The sequence below is a fragment of the Oncorhynchus mykiss genome, chromosome 3 (genome assembly GCF_013265735.2).
Source record: "Oncorhynchus mykiss isolate Arlee chromosome 3, USDA_OmykA_1.1, whole genome shotgun sequence".
NCBI lineage: Eukaryota > Metazoa > Chordata > Actinopteri > Salmoniformes > Salmonidae > Oncorhynchus > Oncorhynchus mykiss.
Window position 1 is genome coordinate 22,016,335 of NC_048567.1, and position 25,255 is coordinate 22,041,589.

Consider the following 25,255-nt stretch of genomic DNA (forward strand, 5'->3'; position numbering starts at 1 on the left):
ATTTGGTCAAAGACAAAGTCAATATTATGGCAAGATCAGCTCAAATAAGCAAGCAGAAATGACAGTCCATCATTACTTTAACACATGAAAATCAGTCAATCCGGAACATTTCAAGAACTTTTCAAGTTTTTTCAAGTGCAGTCGCAAAAGCCATGAAGCGCTATGATGAAACTGGCTCTCATGAGGACTGCCACAGGAAAGGAAGACCCAGAGTTACCTCTGCTGTAGAGGATACGTTCATTAAAGTTACGAGCCTCAGAAATTGCAGCCCAAATAAATGCTTTACAGAGTTCAAGTAACAGAAACATCTCGACATCAACTGTTCAGAGGAGATTGCGAATCAGGCCTTCATGGTCGAATTGATGAAAAGAAACCACTACTAAAGGACACCAATAATAAGAAGAGACTTGCTTGGGCCAAGAAGCACGAGCAATGGACATTAGACCGGTGTAAATCTGTCCAAATTTGAGATTTTTGGTTCCAACCTCTGTGTCTTTGTGAGATGCAGAGTAGATGTACCGATGATCTCCGCATGTGTGGTTCCCACCGTGAAGCATGGAGGAGGAGGTGTGATGGTGTGGGGGTGCTTTGCTGGGGACACTGTCTAACTGTCTGTGATGTATTTAGGATTCAAGGCAAAAACAACCAGCATGGCCACCACAGCATTCAGCAGCGATATGCCATCCTATCTTGTTTGGGCTTAGTGTGACAATAATTTGTTTTTCAACAGGACAATGACCAAAAACACACCTCCAGGCTGTGTAAGGGCTATTTGACCAAGAAAGAGAGTGATGGAGTGCTGCATCTGATGACCTGGCCTCCACAATCACCCGACCTTAAACCAATTGCGATGGTTTGGGGTGAGTTGGACCGAAGAGTGAAGGAAAAGCAGCCAACAAGTGCTCAGCATATGTGGGAACTCCTTCAAGACTGTTGGAAAATCATTCCAGGTGAAGCTGGTTGAGAGAATGTGCCAAGAGTGTGCAAAGCTGTCATCAAGGCAAATGTTTGCTACTTTGAATAATCTAAAATCTATTTTGATTTGTTTAACACTTTTTTGGTTACTACATGATTCCATGTGTTATTTCATAGTTTTGATGTCTTCCATATAAGTCTACGTTGAAAATAATAAAAATAAAGAAAAACCCTTGAATGAGTAGGTGTGTCCAAACTTTTGACTGGTACTGTATATTAAAGATATATCGTCCCCCTCCCCTGATATATCCCGCTGGCGACACTTCCTCCCCTTGCATGGAAGGCAAGCCACCGAAGCAGCATGACATGAGCAGCTTTTCCCCGAATATCAGTGCGCACTAATTTTGCTCAGCTGCAGAGCAAATTGCCTCTCGAGACCTACCACCACCCAGTCGGCTGCGCCCAAAAGAGCTACAAAGGATGTCTACCGGTAACAGCAGCAGGGGAACAGTGGAAAGGGATGGTGCAGTAGCTGGCGTGAACAAGACTGTAGCAACCCAGCCGAACTAGGCGTATTTCGACTGCACATTGTGTGAGCACCGGGAATTTACACCCTCTCTACAAAATGCCAGCATAATTTGTCTTATCGACTGGAACAACGACTTTCACTTCTACCGCTATTTGGAGACATTGTTGCACCCTTCATCATTGGTGAGTGTCTCACGTGTAGCTAGCTACATCTTTCGCAAGTGCTGTATGAGCAGTGAGTAATGGAGGGCTGCTTTGAATAGTTGAACTGCTTGGCTTGCTTGGTAGGATCTATTTAAATTCGATATCTTGTTGTAGGCTACACATTCGAACCATGTTATCTCCTAAACAACCGTGAGGTTAGTAGGCTAATGACGTTAGCTTCTGTGTTGCAGACCCCAGTCCAGAAAACAGTTGGTTGCGTCATCATCAAATGCCTCATGAAACCTTTTTTCTCCACCTTCCCTCAGTTGCTGTCCTTGGTGCTGGGAACAGCGCTTTATAATACAAGGGATGTGGAAGGAGAAAGTAAATGAAATCAGCTTGTTGACTTTATTGGATGTTGTGTTTTAGTGCGACCACACATTACCAATATGTTAGGTTTACTCATGATTAAGTAATTGATTAATTAATTAGTTATTTAGAGAGCCTTCTATGGTGTCAGCTTATTCAGTGACTTTCTCAGCATGGTATGCAAAATGACAGATAATGGGGATCAATTCTGAGTTCATATTCAATGCTTTGTCCTGAGTTCAAATACAGTGACCAACAGATCTGTAGCCCTATATCAGAATCACACTTTATCCCAACCACTACCCTTAACAATTAGCTGAAACAACTTAAATATATGATCATTGTTTACCTACACAGTAAGCAGAAGCAACAGACCAGTAAGCGCACAGTATGGTGACAGTAGTAACAGGTTCCCACCAGTAGAGTCCACCATGGGAGGTATGGGCAGAGAGTGGTGCTGTGTCATCCTTGCCAAGGTGGCATGTGGCTTTACACGGAGTCACACACGATCCACTCAACATGAGGCAGGAGGATACTGACGGTCATTCTCTGTGGGTAGGAGAGTCCATGTTGCTTTTGTGTGTGAGTATCAAAGTGGTTATTGGTAGATACAGTAGGTGATGTGTGATTATTATTATTATTAATATCTTGGACAATGTGTAATGTGTCTGTGATTTCTTCTGTGTTCCAGGTTTAGATCAGTCTGTCCAGTGCATCATGCAGACAGGAGCTCACCTGCTTCTCTGTCTCATCCTGCACTATGTGGAAGGTTAGGGGACATCTTTAAAATTACATTCTTGTGACTGTAACTCATGTTAAATGAATATTTTTGCTGTGTGTTCTATGTTGTATACTTGTATTGTAGCATGAAGTTAACAAACAGCAGTCATGTTTGTATTGAGTTTCTGATTCCCATATTGTCAAAAAGACAATGGTTTCACAAGAGATGCTTTTCAGGGGTTAAAATGAACAATTAATAACAGGATAATGAACCCAAATGTGCCCTTTAAGTACCTCCAAAAAGCGTATTGATTCATTCTAAGAGTGGCAGTAGACTTGGGTGATGTTTACCAGGATCTGCTTGTGCACTCAATATCCCCTTATGAGAGCAGCAGAAGAATTACGTTTGCTGTTATTGAGTCCATTTATTCATTATCGTACACTCACCACTGTGACACAAAGAAAGCAGCTGATGCCTTTTGCCTATGTCATCAGATGATATTGTTGAGAGCTAAGATGTGAGTATACCTAGGCTCACAGTATCAGTGAAGTGATCGCTGAATAATTCATGCTAGTTTCCCTCCGTTTAATGGTTCCATCTGGTTGACGCCTTAGTGGAGCATGTTGGAAGGTGACTCTTTCTGATTTTATTGCTGACCTTTACTAAATATAAGCAAAGTATAAGCAGAAGCTGTTTTACCATATATCTCTGTGCTCTGTACTATAGCTGCAGAGGCGTCACAGTGCTGGCAGGGTGCGACCTATTCAGAGGCTGTGGTCTCCCCGGCCCTGAGGAGCAGCAATATCTTGCGGGTGCCGGACGTGTCATCTCTGGCGCAGTGTGCCGGGGCCTGTTGTGATCTGCCCGGTTGTAACCTGGCCTGGCTGTTTGAGCGTCGCTGCTACATCCTCAGCTGCCAGCAGAGGGAGAACTGCCAGCCCAGACAAAGACCTGGAGCTGATTCCTATATGGCCTTCCTGCAGAGAGGACCCCCCCAGACCCTGCTGCTCCAGTCTCTGGTCAGGGGGGAGCCCTATCCCAGTCGCTGGAGGCCCCACCCCTCTGGGGACGTGGAGGCACTGAAGGACCTAGCCCTGTTAGATGGGCCCCAGACGGATTTTGGTGACCCAGGTGGGATGGATTTGGAATACCCTGAGAGTGAACTTGGCCCTGAGGATAACGGTGGGGATCTTCCAGATTGGCCTGCAGCATTGGAAGGGAGGGATGGTTTCAACCTATCGGAAAGTGAAGGCAGGTTAGAGGGGCTGGGATTTGCAACAGAAGGGGCTGAGAGCAGCCTGCCCAGTCCTTCCACTGGGGCGACAGTGAACCAGGGGGCACCCCCCGGCGACCCCACGCCTGGCGATACACCTGAAAACAAGAAAGTAAGTGTCAGATGGAACAATGGGCAGGAATCATGACGCATCAAGAAATTATGGCATGGATAGGGTTGCAGGCAGTGTGAGGACCACATACATGTTTGTCAGGACATGGTGGAAATGATACTGAGTTACATAGATGTTCTACGTTCCATTGATCCAATACAGTAATTAGGATTTAGCTCACATTTAGCACACAATTAGTGAACAAACTGGCCATGAAAAAGCAGTCTGTCTAAATTTACATTTTAAATAGGGTTACTTCCCTGAGGTATGATAAATGGTCACCCAGCTGACAGTCTGCATATATGTGTGTGTGTGTGTGTTATTACAGTGGCATTTTGCTGACTCAACTGCTCTGTAGTCACATTCAGTCAGCGCGCCTGACCTTCACGTATCCTTTGAAGATAGAACATAGTGTAATCCATATAGCTTCTCTTGCTAATGTAGGCGTGTCAGCCATTCCCAGGAGGGGGATTTGGAGAGAGTGTTAATTTGGGAATGAGACATACAGGTTCTATATTAGAGAGTCTTCATTTACTAATACGAATAGTCATGTATTTTCTGTTGTGTTTTCATTGTAGGATAGTGAACTACAGAACACATCCATGGCCAGCTCAGGGCCAACATTCACGCCCAAACCACAGAATGACAGTGTTCACTCCTCCCAACCGAGCCAAATAAGGACTTTCCATCCCAATAAAGCCCCATCTCATCTGTCCAGTACTGTACCCCTGACCACATCCACACAGACAGGTACTGCAATAGGTTTTTGTTCATTGGATTTTTTTAAACCTTTATTGGTGATTGTAGGTAGTCTTTCATATTCTTTGTTCCCCCTGTTACATAACCTGTTTCTATCTCATATTTTCTTATTTTATTCTCAATCTCTTGTCTCTGTATAATCTGACAATGTTGTAGAGCTAACATTGCCAAGGGACACAGTGGAGCTGGTAGCCTCCGTCGGCCCAGAGCCCCAAACTGGTACAGTCACAAACACAAGAGTTTTTACAAGCATGATTGGAAGTTTATTTCCTGGATTAATTAGAAAGGGCACACAGCAGTCACACATGGCTGACAGTCCTAATGGATGGAATATCTCTTACTTTACAGCGGCGAGAAGGAACCAGACCCCCAAAGCCGTCACCCTCCCAGTAACCCAGGTCGTGTCACTTCCTGCCAGCTCAACCATCATCAAGGGCAGCCGTATGTATGAAATAGTTGGCTTTGGATGGTGACTACCCTTACCATAATTTTACTCTTTACTTTTAGAGTAGGCCTACTAAAGATAAATATATATCAGATGAATGATCAGTCACAGCTCCGATGTACCATAAAACACACTAATATGACTACAAATACTACACACTGACTGTGTGGTTAATGTAAAAGTATATTTTCAAACTAATAGATGCTGCAAACCTAAACTTAAAAGCAAATGTTGTTAGTGCTTGTGTGTGTATGGTGATTGGCTATGTGGCTGGGTGTAAATATCAATGATTCTGGCTGGGATATTGAAGAAGCGTTTGGATTTGGAGTTAAGTTCTACTCGTTCCATCTGGCTGGCTGTTCTCTTCTGTCCCCTGGCAGACTCCCCTGAGGTACAGGTTGAGCTTCCTCATTCCATCTGGCTGGCTGTTCTCTTCTGTCCCCTGCCAGACTGTCACATTCTGACCTTAGTTCCTTTATTATGTCTTTGTGTTAGTTTGGTCAGGGTGTGAGTTGGTGTGGGTAGTCTATGTTATTTTTCTATGTTGTATTTCTGTGTTTAGCCTGGTATGGTTCTCAATCAGAGGCAGCTGTCGATCGTTGTCTCTGATTGAGAATCATATTTAGGTAGCCTGTTTTCCCCATGTTGGTTGTGGGTGATTATTTTCCATGTCAGTGTTTGCTCCATACGGGCCTGTGGTTGTTCCCATTTATTCTCTTATTCTTTTGTTTTCTGTGTTCAGTTATATTTCATTAAAATTATATTATGGACACTTACCACGCTGCGCATTGGTCCGATCTTTCCTACTCAGAAGAGGAGGACGAAAACCGTTACACAGACTCCCCTGAGGTACAGGTTGAGCTTCCTCGTTCCATCTGGCTGGCTGTTCTCTTTAATCCCTTGCTGATAGACGATTTATCTGACGTACTGGCAGAGCCCCCTTCCATCTAGATGGCTGTTGTCTTCATCCACTTCCTTATGTCTGAAACACAGACTTCCAGCGAGGGAAATTTTGGGGCTTCACCATGTTTCATTGAAATCTGTGTGTCATCCGCGTAGCAGTGAAAGTTAACATTATGTTTTCGAATGACACCCCCAAGAGGTAAAATATATATATATATATATATATATATAGTGAAAACAATAGTGGTCCTAAAACGGAACCTCGAGGAACACCGAAATTTACAGTTGATTTGTCAGAGGACAAACCATCCATAGAGACAAACTGATATTTTACCGACAGATAAGATCTAAACCAGGCCAGAACTTGTCCGTGTAGACCAATTTGGTTTTCCAATCTCTCCAAAAGAATGTGGTGATCGATGGTATCAAAAGCAGCACTAAGGTCTAGGAGCACGAGGACAGATCAGAGCCTTGGTCTGACGCCATTAAAAGGTAATTTACCACCTTCACAAGTGCAGTCTCAGTCCTATGATGGGGTCTAAAACCAGACTGAAGCGTTTAGTATACATTGTTTGTCTTCAGGAAGGCAGTGAGTTGCTGCGCAACAGCTTTTTCAAAATGTTTTGAGAGGAATGGGAGATTCGATATAGGCATAGTTTTTAAAAATATTTTCTGGGTCAAGGTTTGGCTTTTTCAAGAGAAGCTTTATTACTGCCACTTTTAGTGAGTTTGGTACACATCCGGTGGATAGAGAGACGTTTATTATGTTCAACATAGGAGGGCCAAGCACAGGAATCAGCTCTTTCAGTAGTTTAGCTGGAATAGGGTCCAGTATGCAGCTTGAAGGTTTAGAGGCCGTGATTATTTTCATCGTTGTGTCAAGAGATATAGTACTAAAACACTTGAGTGTCTCCCTTGATCCTAGGTCCTGGCAGAGTTGTGCAGACTCAGGACAACTGAGCTTTGGAGGAATACGCAGATTTAAAGAGGAGTCCGTAATTTGCTTTCTAATGATCATGATCTTTTCCTCAAAGAAGTTCATGAATCCTCTCTTGGGGAATGCTGCTTTTTAGTGAGCTTTGCGACAGTATCAAAAATAAATTTAGGATTGTTCATATTTTCCTCAATTAAATTGGAAAAATAGGATGATCAAGCAGCAGTGAGGGCTCTTCGATACTGCACGGTACTGTCTTTCCAAGCTAGTCGTAAGACTTCCAGTTTGGTGTGGCGCCATTTCCGTTTCAATTTTCTGGAAGCTTGCATAAAAGAGCTCGGATATTTTGTGTATACCAGGGAGCTAATTTCTTATGACAAATTATTTTAGTTTTTAGGGGTGTGGCTGCATCTAGGGTATTGCGCAAGGTTAAATTGAGTTCCTCAGTTAGGTGGTAAACTGATTTTTGTCCCCTGACGTCCTTGGGTAGGCAGAGGGAGTCTGGAAGGGCATCAAGGAATCTTTGGGTTGTCTGAGAATTTATAGCACGAATTTTGATGATCCTTGGTTGGGGTCTGAGCAGATTATTTGTTGCGATTGCAAACATAATAAAATGGTGGTCCGATAGTCCAGGATTATGAGGGAAAACATTAAGATCCACAAAACTGAGTCGATGATGACTCCGAAAGCCTTTTGGAGTGGGTCTGTGGACTTTTCCATGTGAATATTAAAGTCACCAAAAATTGGAATATTATCTGCTATGACTACAAGGTCCGATAGGAATCCAGGGAACTCAGTGAGGAACGCAGTGAGGAACGCTGTATATGGCCCAGAAGGCCTGTAAACAGTAGCATTAAAACGTGATTGAGTAGGCTGCACAGATTTCATGATTAGAAGCTCAAAAGACAAATTCAAATTTGCTATTGTAAATGTTAGCAACACCTCCGCCTTTGCAGGATGCGCGGGGGATATGTTCACTAGTGTAACCAGGAGGTGAGGCCTCATTTTAAGCCATGTTTCAGTCAGGCCAATCACATCAAGATTATGATCAGTGATTTGTTCATTGACTATAACTGCCTTGGAAGTGAGGGATCTAACATTAAGGAGCCCTGTTTTGAGATGTGAGGTATCACAATCTCTTTCAATAATGGCAGGAATGGAGGAGGTCTTTATTCTAGTGAGATTGCTATGCAAACACCGCCATGTTTAGTTTTGCCCAACCCAGGTCGAGGCACAGACACGGTCTCAATGGGGATAGCTGAGCTGACTACACTGACTGTGCTAGTGGCAGACTCCACTAAGCTGGCAGGCTGGCTAACAGCCTGCTGCCTGGCCTGCACCCTATTTCATTGTGGAGCTAGGGGAGTTAGAGCCCTGTCTATGTTCGTAGATAAGAGCACCCCTCCAGCTAGGATGGGGTCTGTCACTCCTCAACAGGCCAGGCTTAGTCCTGTTTGTGGGTGAGTCCCAGAAAGAGGGCCAATTATCTACAAATTCTATTTTTTGGGAGGGGCAGAAAACAGTTTTTAACCAGCGATTGAGTTGTGAGATTCTGCTGTAGAGCTCATCACTCCCCCTAACTGGGAGGGGGCCAGAGACAATTACTCGATGCCGACATCTTTCTAGCTGATTTACACGCTGAAGCTATGTTGCGCTTGGTGACCTCTGACTGTTTCATCCTAACATTGTTGGTGCTGACGTGGATAACAATATCTCTATACTCTCTACACTCGCCAGTTTTAGCTTTAGCCAGCACCATCTTCAGATTAGCCTTAACGTCGGTAGCCCTGCCCCCTGGTAAACAGTGTATGATCGCTGGATGATTCGTTTTAAGTCTAATACTGCGGGTAATGGAGTCACCAATGACTAGTGTTTTTAATTTGTCAGAGCTAATGGTGGGAGGCTTTGGCGTCTCAAACCCCGTAACGGGAGAAGTAGAGTCCAAAGAAGGCTCGGCCTCTGACTCCGACTCGCTGCTTAATGGGGAGAACCCGTTGAAAGTTTCTGTCGGCTGAATGAGCGACACTGGTTGAGCATTCCTACAGCATTTCCCTCCAGAAGCCATGAGAAATTTGTCTATCTGTACTTACTGGTAGCACAGACGCTGTTTCATTCTTTCCTACACTGAAATTACTCTTGCTTAACGATTGTGTCTGAAGCTGGGCTTGCAGCACGGCTGTCCTCGCCGTATATTATGAGTACAGCGACAAAGCGTCCCGAGTGAAAAAGTTGAATGAAAAAAAGTTGAGTGAGGGGAAAAACTAAAAGTAAAAACTGTAAAGTTGTCAGGTAGCAAAGTAAGGTTAGCAACAAAACGCACAGCAGCACGTAAACAAGTCTGCAAGTTGTGACCGGAAATGACACCAATCTTCCAATCTTTTCATTTTTTTCTTTGTTAAGTTGTTCAGCTGCTTCTCTGTCAGTGGGCAGGAAACGTGGCCATGCACCTGACTGGCACTCCCCTCCACATGCTGCACAGCACTCTGGGACAAGACTGGACACTGGGAGACCCACTGGGACAGCTTAGGACATGACACAGCCATCTGAGATGAGCCTAGACAACCAACCTTCCTCAGGATCATCCTGATTTCATTGGAGTTTCTGGGGTCAGCAAGCAGGATGGACTCATATAGGACTTTGGCCTTTTGGGGCTTTGACGGGTGGTGCAGGTCACCAGTAGCGGCTTCGCCCTTTGAGCCAAGAGATGAAGCTGTGACTTTTCCCCTTGGAGACCAGAGATTTAGCATGTAGGCCACTGTCACGTTGGACAAAGTGATTCTCCTCTGACTTAAATATATGAAATGTGGGGAAAATGTTGATCGAGTTTACAAGCTGAATTTACATTCGGGTTGCATTTTAAAATAAACAATGTCAAATACTGAAAAGAGATACTAGAACAAAACATCCCAATAAAAGAGGGCAACAAAGAAGTGGCCATTTCCACCGTGGCGTGTATATTCTACTTCTAATCGCCTTATAAACTAACAATTACTGTGTTATTGTAAACAAAATAAGCTATCTGTTTCAAATATTGTGTAATTGAATAGTTTGCATATAATACTATATAGCTTGGGTGGCAGGTAGCCTAGTGGTTAGGAGCATTGGGCCAGTAACCAAATCCCAGAGCCGACTAGGTGAAAAATCTGTCTGTGCCCTTGACCCAGGCACTTAACCCTAGTTGCTCCTGTATTTCGCTCTGGATAAGAGTGTCTGCTAAATTACTCAAATGTAAAGGTAAGACCATATTCATTCAATCGAGAAATGGTTTTCGTATCAGCTTGTTCTTTCTTTTCCAAGTTTGTAACAACCTCAATAAATAATTTGTTTTAGCTTTTGGCTTCATGTATTATCTTAATATTTATCATCATGACAGCCCCCCAAAAATGAGAAATGGAAAGGAGAAATGTTCCCCTGTGGATGTTGAGATGCTGCTGGACATGGTGTTGATGAATCAGTAGAGGGCAGTCTTCCTCTTGTCACCAGAGCAGTAGTATCAGACAGATGAATGAACATTACAGATCAAGGAGTTCAGTCTAATATCAAATACTGGACTAAGAGCCATTAGGGCATGCACGCTCAAATGCTTCAACATTTATTGATGTGAAACAAAAACAATGTTTAAATCGAGGATGAAGATCTGTTTTGGGTCGTTTCATTGTCTTACTGCTGTATTTAAGCCAGTATTTCAATCTGTTGAAGAATTTGAGTCTGCAAGTCCTATCCAATTATTTGACTATGAATTCTATCAAGCACCCACCTAATGATATATTATGTTGTCCGTTTGTCCTATCTTGTGTTTGATGGTCCCTCACAGAGAGTTCTGATGATGGAGTGATCATCAGCCATCACTGGGAGCAGGTTGGAGGTCCATCCATAGAGCTTGGAGCTTTCTCGGACACACAGATTCCCAACCTATCCAAACTTGCCCCTGGGGAGTACACGTTCAGGTATGGATAGGACCTCTGTGGCCTAGACTTGGGGTCCAGTTCAATTTAATCTCAGTAAATTCAAGGATTGAAAATCAAATAATGAATGGAAGAAAAAATAGTTTGTGTATGCTGCTCTACCATGGAACACAGGTCAGACTGCACTAATAATTACAGTATATGGTCTCTATTAATCATAGTTGGTGTTTAACCAACAGGAATACAGGACCAAAGGTTTTCTGCCTTTAGATAGTTATATCTATGAATGAAGCCTCATGGAAACGTGACATAGATACTGTGTAAGCCATTACCATCAATGTTTCCCCCACCACTACAATACAAGCGTACAAAAGTAGCTGGATTCATCTTGATTTTTTTCCAGGTTGACCATTACAGATTCTGCCGGGTTGTCAGACTCCACCACGGCTACAGTGAAGGTTATTCAGCCAGTGGAGAATGACCGACTGCCCTACCCCAGCCATGACACCCTCACTCCCACCTCCAGCCCTGGCCTTGCTGCTACCCTGGCCCACAGACAGGGTGACCCTACTACAGCCACCTCCTTTGTCACTACCGCTGCCACTCAGATGACAGGTAAATGACATAAGGACAGTATTAAGATTATAACAGAGTATCAGATATGTTTTACAACATTAGATTATCCTCAAGCAGTTTACCTCAGGCATTCCTTTACCTTAGTCCACCTAGTAGTAAACCCAAGGGTATCAAAACATGCATAGGACATGTTTCAACAAATGATCTGTTTTGCTCTGTCCCATAGAGAACAAAAACACCCCCATAGCTGAGGTCAAGGAGTCAAATGGAGCCCCTGTGGCTGTAGTGGGTCCTAACAGGCAGCTGACCCTCCCAGTGACCAGCGTTACCCTGGATGGAAGCAGCAGCACTGATGACCACGCCGTCACTAGCTACCACTGGGACACCATCAGGTACCAACGCTGTTCATATAGGTCAAAGGTTGTGTCCAGAAAAGTCTATAAAGATATGAAGAACAAGCTGAAGAGCTTTCTCATTATGCTTTTCTGTGTTGTTTTTTAGAGGTCCTCCAGGGTCAAGGACAGAGGGTGTGGACAAGCCCGTAGCCATAGTAACGGGCCTCAGAGCAGGCCGCTATACATTTAGTCTGACTGTGAGTGACCAGGAAGGGCTGAAAGACAGTGCCTTTCTCACAGTCAGGGTTCAAGAGGGTAAGAAAACACAGGTTGGCATTTATTGGGATGACTCATGTACTGGAGGCAGCTCTGCAGAGTGGTCACTAGCTGGCACAGCCACAAAGCAATACAATTTGATTTGAAACCTAACCTTAACCATACTGCTAACCCTAATAATAATTAAGGACAAATGTCAACCTGCTAAGAAAACACACAATGCTTCAAACACAGCAAAACTGTTAAAAACAAGATGAGACATCATCACCCATGCTGGTTGAGTATGATGGTACTCATCTATAGCCTGTTGTCCATCCTCAGCCAGAAGCCTTCCCCCTGTAGCACATGCCAGCGGCAGCCATACCCTCACCTTGCCCAACAACTCTCTGGTGCTCAGAGGCTCAGTGACGGATGGTGACCCAGCCGAGATGCACTTCCTCTGGTTCCGGGACAGTCAGAGCCCTGCTGCTGGGGTGAGTGAGAGGAGTCTTGATACTTAAGTATACAGTAAATATAGTTTTAACTTGTAATATGCTGTTAGCTAAACTGGTATGAAGGTAGGAAGTAGGAACTACTTTAAGGTAGGAACTACTCTGTCCTGTTGTTTCCCCAGGACGTGTTGTATGGTTCAGAGCAGCAGGCCTTCCTGTACCTGGCCAACTTGGTGGAGGGGACCTATCTGTTCCAGCTGCATGTCACAGACACCCAGGGACGCAGCAGCACCGCCACAGCCACCGTGGAAGTGCGGCCAGGTAGATGTGTGTGCTCAGACTGTGTTTCCCCACGGACCGTGCCGAGCATTAGGAGGAAGAGCTGAACAGCCCGTACAGCATACAGTGGGGCAAAAAAGTATTTAGTCAGCCACCAATTGTGCAAGTTCTCCAACTTAAAAAGATGAGAGAGGCCTGTAATTCATCATAGGTACACTTAAACTATGACAGACAAAATTAGAAGAAAAAAAATCCAGAAAATCACATTGTAGGTTTTTAATGAATTTATCTGTTGAATCTGACAATTAATCTTAATGTTTGTACAGTCGTCTCAAATAAAACTGTGAAGGACCTCGGCGTTACTCTGGACCCTGATCTCTCTTTTGAAGAACATATCAAGACCATTTCAAGGACAGCTTTTTTCCATCTACGTAACATTGCAAAAATCAGAAACTTTCTGTCCAAAAATGATGCAGAAAAATTAATCCATGCTTTTGTCACTTCTAGGTTGGACTACTGCAATGCTCTACTTTCCTGCTACCCGGATAAAGCACTAAATAAACTTCAGTTAGTGCTAAATACGGCTGCTAGAATCCTGACTAGAACCAAAAAAAATTGATCATATTACTCCAGTGCTAGCCTCTCTACACTGGCTTCCTGTCAAAGCAAGGGCTGATTTCAAGGTTTTACTGCTAACCTACAAAGCATTACATGGGCTTGCTCCTACCTATCTCTCTGATTTGGTCCTGCCGTACATACCTACACGTACGCTACGGTCACAAGACGCAGGCCTCCTAATTGTCCCTAGAATTTCTAAGCAAACAGCTGGAGGCAGGGCTTTCTTCTATAGAGCTCCATTTTTATGGAACGGTCTGCCTACCCATGTCAGAGACGCAAACTCAGTCTCAACCTTTAAGTCTCTACTGAAGACTCATCTCTTCCGTGGGTCATATGATTGAGTGTAGTCTGGCCCAGGAGTGGGAAGGTGAACGGAATGGCTCTGGAGCAACGAACCGCCCTTGCTGTCTCTGCCTGGCCGGTTCCCCTCTTTCCACTGGGATTCTCTGCCTCTAACCCTATTACAGGGGTCCCCCCCCCCCCCCCCCCCCCCTTGGGTTGTGCCGTGGCGGAGGTCTTTGTGGGCTATACTCAGCCTTGTCTCAGGATGGTAAGTTGGTGGTTGAAGATATCCCTCTAGTGGTGTGGGGGCTTTGCTTTGGCAAAGTGGGTGGGGTTATATCCTTCCTGTTTGGCCCTGTCTGGGGGTGTCCTCGGATGGGGCCACAGTGTCTCCTGACCCCTCCTGTCTCAGCCTCCAGTATTTATACTGCAGTAGTTTGTGTCGGGGGTCTAGGGTCAGTTTGTTATATCTGGAGTACTTTTCCTGTCCTATTTGGTTATTCGATTCAGCACGGTCCACCTGGCCGTGCTGCTGCTCCAGTTTCAACTGTTCTGCCTTATTATTATTCGACCATGCTGGTCATTTATGAACATTTGAACATCTTGGCCATGTTCTGTTATAATCTCCACCCGGCACAGCCAGAAGAGGACTGGCCATCCCACATATGCTCTCTCTAATTCTCTCTTTCTTTCTCTCTCTCTGAGGACCTGAGCCCTAGGACCATGCCACAGGAATACCTGACATGATGACTCCTTGCTGTCCCCAGTCCACCTGACCGTGCTGCTGCTCCAGTTTCAACTGTTCTGCCTTATTATTATTCGACCATGCTGGTCATTTATGAACATTTGAACATCTTGGCCATGTTCTGTTATAATCTCCACCCGGCACAGCCAGAAGAGGACTGGCCACCCCACATAGCCTGGTTCCTCTCTAGGTTTCTTCCTAGGTTTTGGACTTTCTAGGGAGTTTTTCCTAGCCACCGTGCTTCTACACCTGCATTGCTTGCTGTTTGGGGTTTTAGGCTGGGTTTCTGTACAGCACTTTGAGATATCAGCTGATGTACGAAGGGCTATATAAATAAATTTGATTTGATGATGATTTTGATTTGCAAATTATGGTGGAAGATAAGTATTTGGTCAATAACAAAAGTTTATCTCAATACTTTGTTATATACCCTTTGTTGGCAATGACAGAGGTCAAATGTTTTCTGTAAGTCTTCACAAGGTTTCCACACACTGTATCTCACGATACATGGCCCCATTCATTCTTTCCTTTACACGGATCAGTCGTCCTGGTCCCTTTGCAGAAAAACAGCCCCAAAGCATGATGTTTCCACCCCCATGCTTCACAGTAGGTATGGTGTTCTTTGGATGCAACTCAGCATTCTTTGTCCTCCAAACACGACGAGTTGAGTTTTTACCAAAAAGTTATATTTTGGTTTCATCTGACCATATGACATTCTCCCAATCTTCTTCTGGATCATCCAAATGCTCTCTAGCAAACTTCAGACGGGCCTGGACATGTACTGGCTTAAGCAGTACTTCCTATTACGTCTGGCACTGCAGGATTTGAGTCCCTGGCGGCGTAGTGTGTTACTGATGGTAGGCTTTGTTACTTTGGTCCCAACTCTCTGCAGGTCATTCACTAGGTCCTCCCGTGTGGTTCTGGGTTTTTTGCTCACCGTTCTTGTGATCATTTTGACCCCATTTTGTTTCTGGTGTCCTTTGACAGCTCTTTGGTCTTGGTCATAGTGGAGTTTGGAGTGTGACTGTTTGAGGTTGTGGACAGGTGTCTTTTATACTGATAACAAGTTCAAACAGGTGCCATTAATACAGGTAACGAGTGGAGGACAGAGGAGCCTCTTAAAGAAGAAGTTACAGGTCTGTGAGAGCCAGAAATCTTGCTTGTTTGTAGGTGACCAAATACTTATTTTCCACCATAATTTGCAAATTAATTAATTAAAAATCCTACAATGTGATTTTCTGGATTTTTTTTCCTCATTTTGTCTGTCATAGTTGAAGTGTACCTATAATGGAAATTACAGGCCTCATCTTTTTAAGTGGGAGAACTTGCACAATTGGTGGCTTACTAAATACTTTTTTGCCCCACTTTATGTGTGTTCTGTCAGAGTGTGTATGTTCTCAGACCGTGTGTGTGTCCACTGTCATGGAAATGTCCTGTATTACTAAATAAGGAGAGTTACAAACCACACACCAGTCAGAGTTATACATCAACTTAATGAGCTTCACCATAGCCCTGTGACTCTCAGATCAATTCAGTGTTTATAAATGAATTCTCTGAGAGTGCTTACAAAATGGCAACTGAGATCTTTATAACAAAGATCCACCCCTCTCAAATCACAGTGACGAACCACAGGTCTTAGGAAAACTGCACAAAGGAAGACTTTTACTTGAGAGAGGAGCATCCCATAGCCAGATAGCATTAGCTATAAATTATTGTTCCGTTTGCTCTCTTAGACGAGGCTCTACTTCTCGTTCTTGGTACTTCCTATTACCAAAACATTACCTCATCCAATGGCATATATCAATTGTCAATTCTAGATACTCCCATGTCAAATACACCCCCTCCTGGACAAGCTCACGGAGAGGAGTGAGCCTCTAGGTCATATACTATGAAAGACATCAGAGGGGACATACAACGGTTCCAGACACTGCCATACTCCTCCCCCCAATGGGAAAAGGAGGGAGTGACTGGTGTACAGACATTGTGGAGCCCTTCACCCTCACATATGAAGACAATCCTGACTTTTCCACATAAGCATATTTATGAAAGTAGATAAAACATCTTATTTATCAATGTTACCTAACTAATTCTGATTCTGCTACGACACCACAGACCCTGGTGGTCGTGAGGAGGTAGAGGTGGAGATGTTGGTGGCGCTGGCCCAAGTGAGTGTGTCACAGAAGGACACAGTGCTCAGACAGTTGGCAGCACTGCTTCACGTTCTGGACAATGACATCCACCTCAGGTGCCTATGGGGACACTCAGATCTCAGGTACTGCCCAATGCAGCAAACACATACAAAACATACATGGTTGTGTTTTTACACATTGTATTACGGCAGTGTGTGTGTGTGTGTGTGTGTGCATGCGTGTGTGTAGCACAGTGCTGAGGTTCTCAGTGCAGGGTCCTGAGGGGCCAGTCCCTGGTCCTAAACTGGCCAGTGTGCTGCATGGTCAGCTGCTGAGGGAGAAGACTGACTACCTGCTCTTCAGAGTCCTTCGAGTGGATACAGTCAGTGAGTACCACAACACAGAACACCACATATTGCCTTATCATACCATATTATATCAAAGCCTGTTACAATGTTATAACAACATTATAGACCATCTCTGATTCTATTACATGAGAGATTCAATTTGACTAGATCTCATCACTTGGTGACTAAGAAAGCTGTCTGTCTTTGTCTTCTGCCGTGGTGTATGCTGATCCTGTTTGTGTATTGGTGTTCATCCCACACCCCACACAGTGTGCTTGCTCCGCTGCTCGGGCCATGGGACGTGTGACCCAATCACCAAGGAGTGTGTCTGTGACCCCTTTTGGACGGAGAACCTCATTCGCAGGTTCTTTGGTGACGGAGAGAGCAACTGTGGTGAGCTATGTTCATTCATCGGTCCTGAGAGGATGACATAGATTTTGCCCCGTCTGCTGTGAGATGCTACATTCAAAGTGCCAGTCCTTTCTCTCTTCTGTTTGGCAGAGTGGCGGGTTCTCTACTTCATCCTGTCCTTCTTCATGGTCATTGTCTTCATCGTGACAGTCACTTGGGCATGTGTGTACTGCTGCAAAAGGTGACTTTTCTTTTAGTGCTCAGACACACAGCAAGGTCCTATATAGATTTTATGATGAGCTGTTTGTTAAAGGCCCAGCGCAGTAAAACATGTGATTTTTATATATACACTACCGTTCAAAGGTTTGGGGTCACTTAGAAATGTCCTTGTTATTGAAAGGAAAGTACAATTTTTGTCCATAACATCAAATTGATCAGAAATACAGTGTAGACATTGTTAATGTTGTAAATGACTATTGTAGCTGGAAACGGCTGATTTATTTTATGGAATATCTACATAGGCGTACAGAGGCCCATTATCAGCAACTATCAGTCCTGTGTTCCAATGGCACGTTGTGTTAGCTAATCCAATTTATCATTTTAAAAGGCTAATTGATCACTAGAAAACCCTTTTGCAATTATGTTAGCACAACTGAAAACTGTTGTTCTGATGAAAGAAGCAATAAAACTGGCCTTTAGACTAGTTGAGTATCTGGAACATCAGCATTTGTGGGTTCGATTACAGGCTCAAAATGGCCAGAAACAAATAACTTTCTTCTGAAACTCATCAGTCTATTCTTGTTCTGATAAATGAAGGCTATTCCAAGCGAGAAATTGCCAAGAAACTGAAGATCTCGTACAACGCCACTTCCTTCACAGAACAGCACAAACTGTCTCTAACCAGAATAGAAAGTGGGAGGCCCCGGTGCACAACTGAGCAAGACAAGTACATTAGAGTGTCTAGTTTGAGAAACAGTCGCCTCACAAATCCTCAACTGGCAGCTTCATTAAATAGTCCCCACAAAAACCACCAGTCTCAACGTCAACAGTAAAGAGATGACTCCGGGATGCTGGCCTTCTAGGCAGAGTTGAAAAGAAAAAGCCATATCTTAGACTGGCCAATAAAAATAAAATATTAAGATGGACAAAAGAACACAGACACTGGACAGAGGTACTCTCCCTTAGCAGCATCCCAGAGTCGCCTCTTCACGGAAAAGCAGCCAACAAGTTCTCAGCATATGCGGGAACTCCTTCAAGACTGTTGGAAAAGCATTCCAGGTGAAGCTGGTTGAGAGAATGCCAAGTGTGCAAATCTGTCATCAAGGCAAAAGGTGGCTACTTTGAAGAATCTTAAATATAAAATATATTTGGATTTGTTTAACACTTTTTTGGTTACTACATAATTCCATATGTGTTATTTCATAGTTGTGATGTCTTCACTATTATTCTACAATGTAGAAAATAGTACAAATAAAGAAAAACCCTGGAATGAGTTGGTGTGTCCAAACTTGACTGGTACTGTATATATACAGTATTTCCACACTATGACGTTGGAATAATACTGTGAAATTGTGAAAATTATGATATTGCCATTTTAGTGTAAGAGCTGTTTGTAAAGACTGCCTGAAATTACTGCCTGTTTTGGTTGGATGGGGTTTTGGCCTGCCTGGTGACATCGCCTGGTGGTAAATTAGTTAATAGACCAATAAGAAAGAGAGTTCCAAACCTCTCTGCCAATAACAGCAAGTTTTCAGTTTCCCCCTCCCCACTCAGACCACTCCCAGAAAGTCCTAGCAAAATTGTTGCTTGAGAAATGGCTTTTAGCTAACAAGTAATTTTTTGTATCTTTTAAACTATTTTAATTGAAAACAATCATAGTACGGTACTTAATTGTTACCTGGAAATTATTTGATATTGAGATTTTTTTAAAGGCTGCATTGGAACTTCAATAGAAATGTGTTTTTTTATGTTTAGGAGGAGTCGCACTAAGGTCAGGAAGAAAACCAAGTACACTATACTGGACAACATGGACGAACAGGAGAAAATGGAGCTAAGGCCCAAATACAGTAAATGTCTGATTTTTCAATCAACACATTTCAAAACATTCCTGTTTTTGTTGACCCTGCCATGATCTACCCGGTCTGTCCCCTTCTCAGACATCAAACACAGGAGCACAGAGCACAACTCCAGCCTCATGATGTCCGAGTCAGAGCTGGACAGTGACCAGGACACCATCTTCAGCCGAGACCGACCGGTCCGGAGCAGAAACCGGACCAATGCTCAGGCTGCCCGCAACGGGAACACCTTCGGATGAGTTGGAACACACAGAACTGGGGTGGTTATCAGACAACATGAGTGAAACCCACTTTTGGGATTATGGCAGGGGTGCACAGCTCGAGTGCCATAGTGTCTGCTTGTTTTCGGTCTCGTCTTCTATTCAAATACTGGTTTCAACCAGGTGTGTACTTTCTATGACATTCATTGGACAACTCAGCACCAGGGAGATGTGAAAATCCAAGGGCCGTAGAATACTATAGTTGGGCATCCCTGGATTCTGGGAACTAACAGTAGCATTGAGTTTACATGCATACAGACTGTTTGAATGATTCGACACTAAGTATGAAGGTGCTCTTTGTGAGGAGCACAGTGAGGTTCTGTGGCCTCACATACTTCTACAGATAACCAGATTGGTGAATGTACATACAACTATCCATTATGCATACTAGTCTACCGACTACTACTGACCTTTAACTTTGCCTTGTTATCCAATAATGTTTTTTTATTGTCATTATTCTATAGGAAATGGACACAAGCCCAACCCTGGTTGTGAGCGTCTGATGCCTCTCCTGTAAATTATTTGACAAATTGGATTTGTCAAAATGGCTTGAGTGCACATTTGAGAAAAAGTCTCATGATTCTTACATTTACTACCCAAAGTCCATCTTGTGATGCTACTCGTGAATGATTTCATCAGAATCTAACTCAATTTCTCTGTGATCTCTCTCTATGAGTGTCTTGGACTTTGACACAATACAACACAGCATTTTACTGTATTTGAACTACTGTATTGAGCTTGCACCCTTGTCCTCCAAACTAGTTGTATAGTTTTGGTATTTTTCTCATTTGAAAGCTTCTTTATGCTAAATAAGCATAATGGGTCTCATAAATGGGCCCGAAGAAACAGAACCAGGCATTTCATGGGACAATCCATAAAGGTGCCAAACTGCACTATGCACCATAAACCTGTGGCTGACAGAGACCCTGTTCTATCCAAGTACTTGGCAAAGCATCCTTTCTTCCTTCCCTTGGTAAGATCTATTATCTAACTTGAACATGGTGGGTGACATGCTTTCAATCAGTAATTCCTTTGTGTAATGATGGATTTTTTGCCTCCTGAATTCAGTGTCAGAGAATGTCTGATTACATGAGTATAGTGCAAAATAATGATTGACAGTTCACACAGTTTAAGGGTTAAGAAGAGGACTGTTGGATTTGATAAGTAACGTTACTATGCAGGACAGGTAACCATTGATGGAATGGATAAAATACTTTAGACATTAAAGCAACATAACCATGTCCAATGGTTGCTTTACATTTTTTGTTCTCGTAAGCGACTGGGGAGATATTTCCCCAATATGGACGGAAACACTAACAGTCATCGATTTTTCCCATTACACCACCCACTTTTTGGTATTTGCTCTGTTTACTTAACTAATTACAGCTACCAATGTTTTTACAGATAACATATTGCCAGAAATAAAACAAATGCATCAAATCAATGAACAGTGTACTGAATTCTGTGTAATTTTCTTTCCTGTCCAAAAGGGATAGTAAGATGTAAGGCAGTGTTTCCCAACCCTGGTCCTCCAATTCCCTCGACAGCACACATTTTATTGTAACCCTGGACAAGCACACCTAACTGAACAAAAGTGTGTACTGTTGGGAGTACTCAAGGACCAGGGTTGGGAAACACTAATCTAAGGTAAACCAAATTAAATTGTTCGACAAACAACAAAGTAACTCACAGTAATTTATTTTATATTTTCTGAAATACTCCAACAATATTTACAATAGTTAGAAATATATTTTTATTTTATTTTTTACAATAACAATGTCACAACTAGAAAACAGAATTTGTCAAAACATTCAAACGGCACTTAGGAGACAATGTTTGGCAAGAGACATTACTTCAGTTTCAGAGAACACAACATTTACATTGCAGGCTCAGATACAGCACGCAGTGTGTACCACCTGCCTGAATAGCAGAAGGCAGCTCTGCTGTGTAATATATTGTATGTGGGAAGACTAGTTACCAACGACAACACCATATCCTATAATGTAGGGGCATGGTCTACAATAGATGGTTTTTAAGTAGTTAGGACAGTTTTTAAAAAACTATTTACAAAAGAGGATGCTTAGCCCAACAATGGTTACCAAAATAGTGTCATTCATAATTTCACCACATAATGATCAAGTGACATATCTAATACAGCTGGCATTGGATACAGCCAAGCTCCCTTTTCTAGAAAATAGCCGAAATATAAATAATCTTCCTATTAAACAGATGTCTCTTGTGCATATTCATAATCTCAACCGTTTGCAATTGACGTGCTTATTAAATCTACCCAACTCTACGCTAGGCTTCAAGTTACACAGAGCTCCTCATTGAGGGCCCAATCCTACATTGAGAACACACATTTGTATCTCAACATATGATTCAGCCCTAAAGGTCCAGATCGTTATGGGATCCCACAGGTTGGAGAAGTGTAGTCCTCTTTAAGGGACTCTTTAAGGGACTACCCTTTAAAAGATCCAATGCAGCCGTTTTTATCTCAACATCAAATAATATCTGGTAACAATTAAGTACATTACTGTGATTTTGACTATTATAATTGAAAACAAAGCAACTTCTCAAACAAGAATTTTGCTAAGACTACCTGGGAGTGGTCTGAGTGAGGAGGGGAAAGCTGAAAATAAGTGGTTATTGGCAGAGAATTTACCACCTGGTGATGTCACCAGGCCGGCCAAAACTCCATCCCACCAAAAATGCCTGATATTTCAGGCAGTCTTTCCAAGCAGCTCTTAAACTAAAAGGGCATTATCATTATTTTCCAACCTCAGTGTAGAAATATATATAAAAACATTGGAAATTCATGTTTAGACTGCACTGGGTCTTTAACTCTCCTTTTAATGGACCGGGAGAACTGGTTTGGGTTATCACCATATTGCTTTCCCTTCACCAGTTCTTATAGGCCAGAGGTCAGAGAGGATGAGGAGAGGAAACGATGTAGAGCATGGAACTTGAGACATGGATTTCTCAGCAGCTTCTTACACATACAGTTGAAGTCGGAAATGTACATTCACCTTAGCCAAATACATTTAAACTCAGTTTTTCACAATTCCTGACATTTAATCCTAGTAACAATCAGTTAGGATTACCACTATTTTAAGAATGTGAAATGTCAGAATAATACCAGAGTGATTCATTTCAGCTTTTATTTATTTCATCACATTCCCAGTGGGTCAGACGTTTACATACACTCAATCAGTATTTGGTAGCATTGCCTTTTTAAATTGTTTAACTTGGGTCAAACGTTTCAGGTTGCCTTCCACAAGCTTTCCACAATAAGTTGGGTGAATTTTGGCCCATTCCTCCTGACAGAGCTGGTGTAACTGTCAGGTTGGCAGGCCTCCTTGCTCGCACACACTTTTTCAGTTCTGCCAACATATTTTCTATGGGATTGAAGTCAGGGCTTTGTGATGGCCACTCCAATACCTTGACTTCGTTGTCCTTAAGCCATTTTGCCACAACTTTGGAAGTATGCTTGGGGTCAATGTCCATTTGGAAGGTTTGAGGGATTTTCAGACATGACAGCAAGGTGCATACAATACTGTTTAGCTCACCTGCTAAACCCACATGAGATGCATTGGCAATGGCAAGTGCTTCCTTCCCTGCGTTAAACCTGTCATAAGGAAAAGAGAATAAACACCTTGAGTTAGCTCCCATTTTAGCATCCATCCAGTCTTCAGTTGTCTGATCTCTCCTAGCTCCACTGACCTGATGACAGGGAGGAGAGGACCGAAGGTTTCCTCTCTGGTACACAGCATGTCTGTGGTGACATCAGCCAGCAGAGTGGGCTGATGGAACGAGCCATCCAGACGCTTCCCCCCCCCCCCCCCCTTAGCACCTTGGCCCCCCGAGACACTGCATCCATTACCTGGTGCTCCACCTGGGAGAGACATAGGATACCATAAGGTTATGTAACATATCAGAATATAAACATCATCTTGCAGATAATACAGTTATAGTATAGTTATAATACAAACACCCTCTTGACAGTAGGAACCAGGTTACCTTCTCAGAGGCACGGACATTGATGAGGGGTCCCTGGGTGGTGTTTGGGTCAGAGCCGTGGCCCAGACGGAGCTCTGCGTCCATGGCTTTCCCCAACTTCTCTATGAAGTGATCGTGGAACCTACTCTGGACCAGGAAGCGGTTGGAGCAGACACATGTCTACGGGGGTCAATGGGCACATTGAGGGACATGGAGGTTAGAGCACGACTTAAGACACCCCATTTTAGAATGACAGGCAACATTTCGATATGGTGTACTTCACAGTTTGAACAGCACAGTAGACACAAAATGATTTGTTTTGAGATAACTCCTATTCCAGTATTCTTTGTATTGACTGCAAGTGCTACAATACGTTACAATGCAAATACAGTATCTAAGATACTAGGCTAGTTATAGTTATGAAATAAGCGAATGTATTGATAAAAAGTTTGTTACAACGTTACATCGTCTGTCTTTCCCATCGCCATTGATGTTTAGCTGGCCAATCCACGCGCTTGGATATCTTCTCTTGCGTCCAATAAGAGCCAGCAAACTATAACCAGCTTCCCTGAAATGTAGGCATGTGTGCATTGCATCATTAGTAGTCTTACATCTGTCAAAGTTCGGTCCTTTCAGTCTCAAGTCGACTTTAAAGGCGAAGCTGACTAATCTATAAATCACATTGCATCAGCTACCCAATGGGCTTGTTCGACATTTCAGCAGACTGACGACTAATGATCTACAAATCACCTTGCATCATAAATAATGACTCGTTATTAATAATCAGACAGCCACAATTTACCAATGATACATTTAAGAAATAAGGCCCGATCAATATACCACGGCTAAGGGCTGTTCTTATGCATGACGCAACAGCGCCTGGATACAGCCATTAACCGTGGTATATTGGCCATATCACAAATCCCTGAGGAGCCTTATTGCTATTATAAACTGGTTACCAACGTAATTAGAGCAGTAAAAATGCATGTTTTGTCATAGCTGTGGTATACAGTCTTTTATAAACTGGGTGATTTGAGCCCTGAATTCTGATTGGCTGTACGACCGTATACCACGGGTATGACAAAACATTTATTTTTAATGCTCTAATTATGTTAATAACCCGTTTATAATAGCAATAAGGCTTCTCAGGGGTTTGTGATATGGCCAATATACCACGGCAAAGGGCTGTGTCCAGGCACTGCGGATAAGAACAGCCCTTAGCTGTGGTATTTTGACCTATACCACACCTCCTCGGCCTTATTGCTTAAATATGTCAGCCAATCAGGATTCTGGGCTCGAACCACCCCGTTTATAATTAAGCAATAAGGTCAGAGGGGGTGTGGTAAATGGCCAATATACCTCAGCTGAGAGCTGTTATTAAGCGGACACAACGTGGAGTGCAACTGCTCCAAAAAATAAAGGGAACACTAAAATAACACATCCTAGATCTGAATGAATAAAATATTCTTATTAAATACTTTTGTCTTTACATAGTTGAATGTGCTGACAACAAAATAACACAAAAATTATCACTGGAAATCAAA

General features: G+C 43.1%; 2 protein-coding genes across 4 annotated transcripts; one reads left to right on the forward strand and one right to left on the reverse strand.

Moving 5' to 3' along the window:
* Nucleotides 1-1,244: 1,244 nt before the first annotated feature.
* kiaa0319 (KIAA0319 ortholog) lies at nucleotides 1,245-21,156 on the forward strand. Of its 3 annotated transcripts, none has more exons than XM_021593480.2 (18): nucleotides 1,245-1,626; nucleotides 2,648-2,725; nucleotides 3,404-4,062; nucleotides 4,641-4,812; nucleotides 4,978-5,040; nucleotides 5,170-5,262; nucleotides 10,918-11,050; nucleotides 11,412-11,623; nucleotides 11,811-11,976; nucleotides 12,086-12,234; nucleotides 12,517-12,668; nucleotides 12,809-12,947; nucleotides 16,663-16,822; nucleotides 16,929-17,065; nucleotides 17,273-17,419; nucleotides 17,528-17,618; nucleotides 19,352-19,443; nucleotides 19,534-21,156. In XM_021593480.2, exons 2-18 carry the CDS (start codon nucleotides 2,674-2,676, stop codon nucleotides 19,689-19,691), a joined length of 2,775 nt encoding a protein of 924 aa, XP_021449155.2. In that variant the 5' UTR covers nucleotides 1,245-1,626; nucleotides 2,648-2,673; the 3' UTR covers nucleotides 19,692-21,156. The 3 variants fall into 3 exon arrangements, with proteins under 3 accessions (XP_021449155.2, XP_021449164.2, XP_021449160.2); XM_021593489.2 differs by having other exon boundaries at nucleotides 17,297-17,419; XM_021593485.2 differs by lacking the exon at nucleotides 1,245-1,626 and adding an exon at nucleotides 1,664-2,538.
* Nucleotides 21,157-23,143: 1,987 nt separating this feature from the next.
* LOC118944504 (succinate-semialdehyde dehydrogenase, mitochondrial-like) lies at nucleotides 23,144-24,550 on the reverse strand. The gene is made up of 4 exons (XM_036964179.1): nucleotides 24,176-24,550; nucleotides 23,733-23,891; nucleotides 23,436-23,607; nucleotides 23,144-23,340 (listed from the first exon to the last, which is right to left on the reverse strand). The coding sequence occupies exons 1-4, from the start codon at nucleotides 24,197-24,199 to the stop codon at nucleotides 23,285-23,287; spliced, it is 411 nt and encodes a 136-aa protein (XP_036820074.1). The 5' UTR covers nucleotides 24,200-24,550; the 3' UTR covers nucleotides 23,144-23,284.
* Between the last annotated feature and the right edge of the window lie 705 nt (nucleotides 24,551-25,255).